The 4,415-nt window shown below is 29.4% G+C and overlaps 1 protein-coding gene across 1 annotated transcript in view; it reads left to right on the top strand.

Annotated features, from left to right (window-relative positions):
* The window catches only part of LOC137617621 (uncharacterized), a 504-nt gene extending 389 nt beyond the window's left edge, over positions 1-115 (top strand). Inside the window, exon 1 of the mRNA XM_068347627.1 lies at positions 1-115. This exon is cut by the window's left edge and continues 389 nt beyond it. Within this exon, the coding sequence (XP_068203728.1) occupies positions 1-115 (115 nt within the window).
* The last annotated feature ends 4,300 nt before the right edge of the window (positions 116-4,415 follow it).

The raw sequence follows: 4,415 nt of genomic DNA, 5'->3' as shown, positions 1-4,415 counted from the left end.
GCACCCTCTCCACGCCCCTGGCACCTGTTTTTTAACACCAATAAAATATTTACAAAAAGATGTCTCTGGTAATTCCCACGGAGGGGTTCATGACATGTTAAATGGAAGCACATAACCTCTAATTATATCAACCCTGTTTAATAATTGTTTTACCCGAAAGCCACAAGGTTGAGATTTTGGGTGTAACTCAAAGTACATTTCTATTCCTTATGTCATGTTTTAATTTCTTTATTGTTTTTCAAAATGTAAATTAAAGAGGAAATTACTTGTTAACAAAACATAATATCTCGTTTTAAGTTCTTTATTAGTTTTTAAAATCTGAATTAAAGAGAAAATTATTAGTTAAAAAATCATATCTCGTTTTAAGATCTTTATTAGTTTTTAAAATCTGAATTAAAGAGAAAATTTTTATTAAAAAATCGTATCTTTACTGGTTTTCAAACTCTTAAAGAGGAAATTTTCAGTTATCAAAAAATAATATCTTATTATAAGTCTAATTGGTTTTCAAAATTTAAATTAAAGGGGAAATATTTAGTTAACAAAACGTAACTTGTTTCAAGTCCTTAATTACATTTAAAAATCTAAATTCAAAAGGAAAATAACAGACTTTACAAAAAAAGGTCATAAAAATCCTATTAGCAGATAAAAGATATCTTATTTTAAGTCCTTAATTTCTTTAATTGATCTGAATTCAACAGGAAATTAAGACTTAACCAAAAAAAAAAATGGCATAAAAAACCTGTTTACAGATAAAAAGTATCTCATTTTAAGTCTTTAATAGCTTTTCAAAATCTAAATTTAAAAGAAATTTAACAGACTTAACGAAAAAGGACGATAAAAAACCTATTTATTGATAAAAAATTATCTCATTTTAATTGGTTTTCAAAACCTAAATTAAAGAGAAAAATTAACATGCTCAACAAAAGATGTTTATAAAAGACTTTATAATTTATTAGAAATTCGAAATTATCTTCATTTACATTCGAGCAGTATAAAGGAATAAAAATTCAATTCTTGATACATTCGAACGGGATTCCGAATGAGACAGCCATATCTGTGACCTTTCGAAATGAGATAAGAACGTAAACAAAGTGGCGTAACCATGGCAACCTGAGGTAGGTTCCCTCCCGCCTCCTAATCTATTCTTGTAACCTCCTTCGTACTGGAGGGTAGTGGAGGGCAATTTGAACTGCCCTCTTATCTCTCTCTCTCTCTCTCTCTCTCACCTGATTATTCTATCAGGCTAAAATATTTAATAAGCGCTCAACCTCTCTCCCTCTCTCTCTCTCTTACACTAAACATGCACAAACATCTTCAATCCTCCACCCCTCTCTCTCTCTCTCTCTCTCTCTCTCTCTCTCTCTCTCTCTTGGTAACTCTATCCTGATGAGTATTCTTTCTCTCTCTCTACTCATATGTCTATTCTCTCTCTCTCTCCCTCTCTCTCTCTCTCTCTCTCTCTCTCTTGGTAACTCTATCCTGATGAGTATTCTTTCTCTCTCTCTACCCATATGTCTATTCTCTCTCTCTCTCTCTCTCTCTCTCTCTCTCTCTCTCTCTCTCTCTCTCTCTCTCTCTCTCTCTCTCCTGGTAACTGTATCCTGATGAGTATTCTTTCTCTCTCTCTACTCATATGTCTATTCTCTCTCTCCCTCTCTCTTTCTCTCTCTCTCTCTCTCTCTCTCTCTCTCTCTCTCTCTCTCTCTCTCTCTCTCTCTTGGTAACTCTATCCTGATGAGTATTTTTCTCTCTCTCTACTCATATGTCTATCTCTCTCTCTCTCTCTCTCTCTCTCTCTCTCTCTCTCTCTCTCTCTCTCTCTCTCTCTCTCTCTCTCTCTTATCCAATAGACCAAAATAACAAAGTTCCCTTCTTACTTGCTTTTTTTATGGTTTTTGACCTGTCGAATCAATGGTGTAATTTAAGACTATAATATCCATCGGCTTTTTCCTTCATCTTAATCCAGTCTTTACTCACTAGTGTACGCAACCCGTCAACACGACGGTTAAATATTTAGATATATATGCGCACACACACACACACACACACACACACACACACACACACACACACACACAGATTCAACCATTCCCACTCCCATCTTTCTAAACTACAAAATTTCTAATACTCAAAAAAAAATGTTTTTAATTTTACTTACAAAATCCACTAAGTATAAATTTGAGAAACTTAAATAAAAAGCAGTTGGTAATTTTCAACTTTTGACTACTTTTAGGTTTGATGTTTCCTTTCAAGAATTAAGTATATACCTATTGAAAACATTCTCGTATCACATCGTATCACAATCTGTTGGACAGGAGAGACCGACCCTGTAATACAGTGGGACAAATGAGGTCGAAAGAGAAAGAGAGAATTTATATTTGATTTCAGTTTTAAATTATAAAACGTTTAAGGAAGATAATTAAACTTTACTATAAAAAAAAGGCTCAGCGATTGTTACATGTGTACAGATTCAATGACAAATTTTCCTTTTTGTTTTTCAAAATTTATTGGGGGCAGTTGACGCTCGTAACAGACTCCTACGGTTTCCTAAGTCTTGCTAAGAATTGGTCTTTCGGCAGGTATTCTGAGCGAAGCTTATGGGTACAATATATATGTATGTATGTATGTATATATATATATATATATATATATATATATATATATATATATATATATATATATATATAAATTTTATATATATATATGTATATATACATATATATGTATATATATATATATATATATATATATATATATATATATATATATGTATATATATATATAAATATATATATATATACATTTATATATATATATATATATATATATATATATGTATATATACATATATATCTATATATATGTATACATACATATATATATGTATATATATGTACATATGTACATATATATATGTATGTATATATACATATACAGTATATATACATATATATTCATCTAATCCATATATATTAATGTTTAAAAATTAAATTCACATGTCATTCAACTTAATGCATAACGGAAATGAAAAGGAAATTTGAAATTATTTCAATTCATCACACTATGTACTTCCACAGTCAAAGAAATTACTTATTTAAAGAGAAAACTCTTAAATATATTAACTTTTATTTACTTTTCTCTTATGAAATTAACAAAAATGAAATATCTCGACTTTTATGGGATTAAAATATATATAACGGGAGACTTTATATTCAAAAGAAAAGGAAAACATATGAGAATCATTAGAAAAAAAAAGGTGAAAAATAAACAAAAGAATTGAAAGTAACGACGTAACACAAGATTGTCCCTTTCAAAGATACATAATCTACACCTACACAAACACACAGACGTGTGCGTGCACTCAAGTACACACGCTTAAAAAGTATTCACGTTACCTCCATACAGGAAAAAGGAGGCATAGCTTCTTTAGTCAAAAGTCTCTTACTTTAGGGACTAAATTTGCAGAAACAAGACTTTATATCGTCCAGGAAATCACTGTTTGCAAAATGAACAGAACAAATAGCACTATTTTTACGATTCATTTTTATGAGTTTTTTAGTTTTTGTATTTTCAGTTTTGTATTTTTTTGTATTTCAATTTTTATGAGTTGAACAACATGCTAGTTTCCAGCACACTAAAAAATTACCATCAATTGGAAAATGGAAATGACTGACGTGAACACTTTGTTTTCAGTTTTGTATTTTTTGTATTTTGTATTTTTAGTTTTTGTATTTTCAGTTTTGTATTTTTTTTGTATTTCAATTTTTATGAGTTGAACAACATGCTGGTTTTCAGCTCACTAAAAAATTACCATCAATTGGAAAATGGAAATGACTGACGTGAACACTTTGTTTTCAGTTTTGTATTTTTTGTATTTTATATTTTTAGTTTTTGTATTTTCAGTTTTGTATTTTTTTGTATTTCAATTTTTATGAGTTGAACAACATGGTGGTTTCCAGCGCACTAAAAAATTACCATCAATTGATATTGAAATGACTGACGTGAACACTTTGTTTTCACTTTTGTACTTAGTTTTGTATTTTGTATTTTTAGTTTTTGTATTTTCAGTTTTGTATTTTTTGTATTTCAGTTTTACAAACACACAGACGTGTACGTGCACTCAAGTACACACGCAAAAAAAAGATTCAAGTCATATGTTCTTGAAATCATTACTCGACAAACAATTGATAATTCCAGACGTCCATATCATCATCATCCTTTTTTTTTTTTTTTTTTTTTTTTTTTTTTTTTTTTTTTTTGACATTTACCGTTTTTTCAATGCACAATTTTAAGTGTACTAGCCCAGACAATAAGAAATGTAATAAAAAGCAAGTTATTTAAGTAAAAGTAAACCAATTTGTACAAAATAAAAGCAAAATTATATTTGGCAAAGGTTAAACAAATCAATTAGACTT

Source organism: Palaemon carinicauda, chromosome 23, assembly GCF_036898095.1.
Source record: "Palaemon carinicauda isolate YSFRI2023 chromosome 23, ASM3689809v2, whole genome shotgun sequence".
In the NCBI taxonomy this organism is placed as follows: domain Eukaryota; kingdom Metazoa; phylum Arthropoda; class Malacostraca; order Decapoda; family Palaemonidae; genus Palaemon; species Palaemon carinicauda.
The sequence above is the reverse complement of the archived record's forward strand: the minus strand, read 5'-3'. Positions and strand labels throughout refer to the sequence as shown.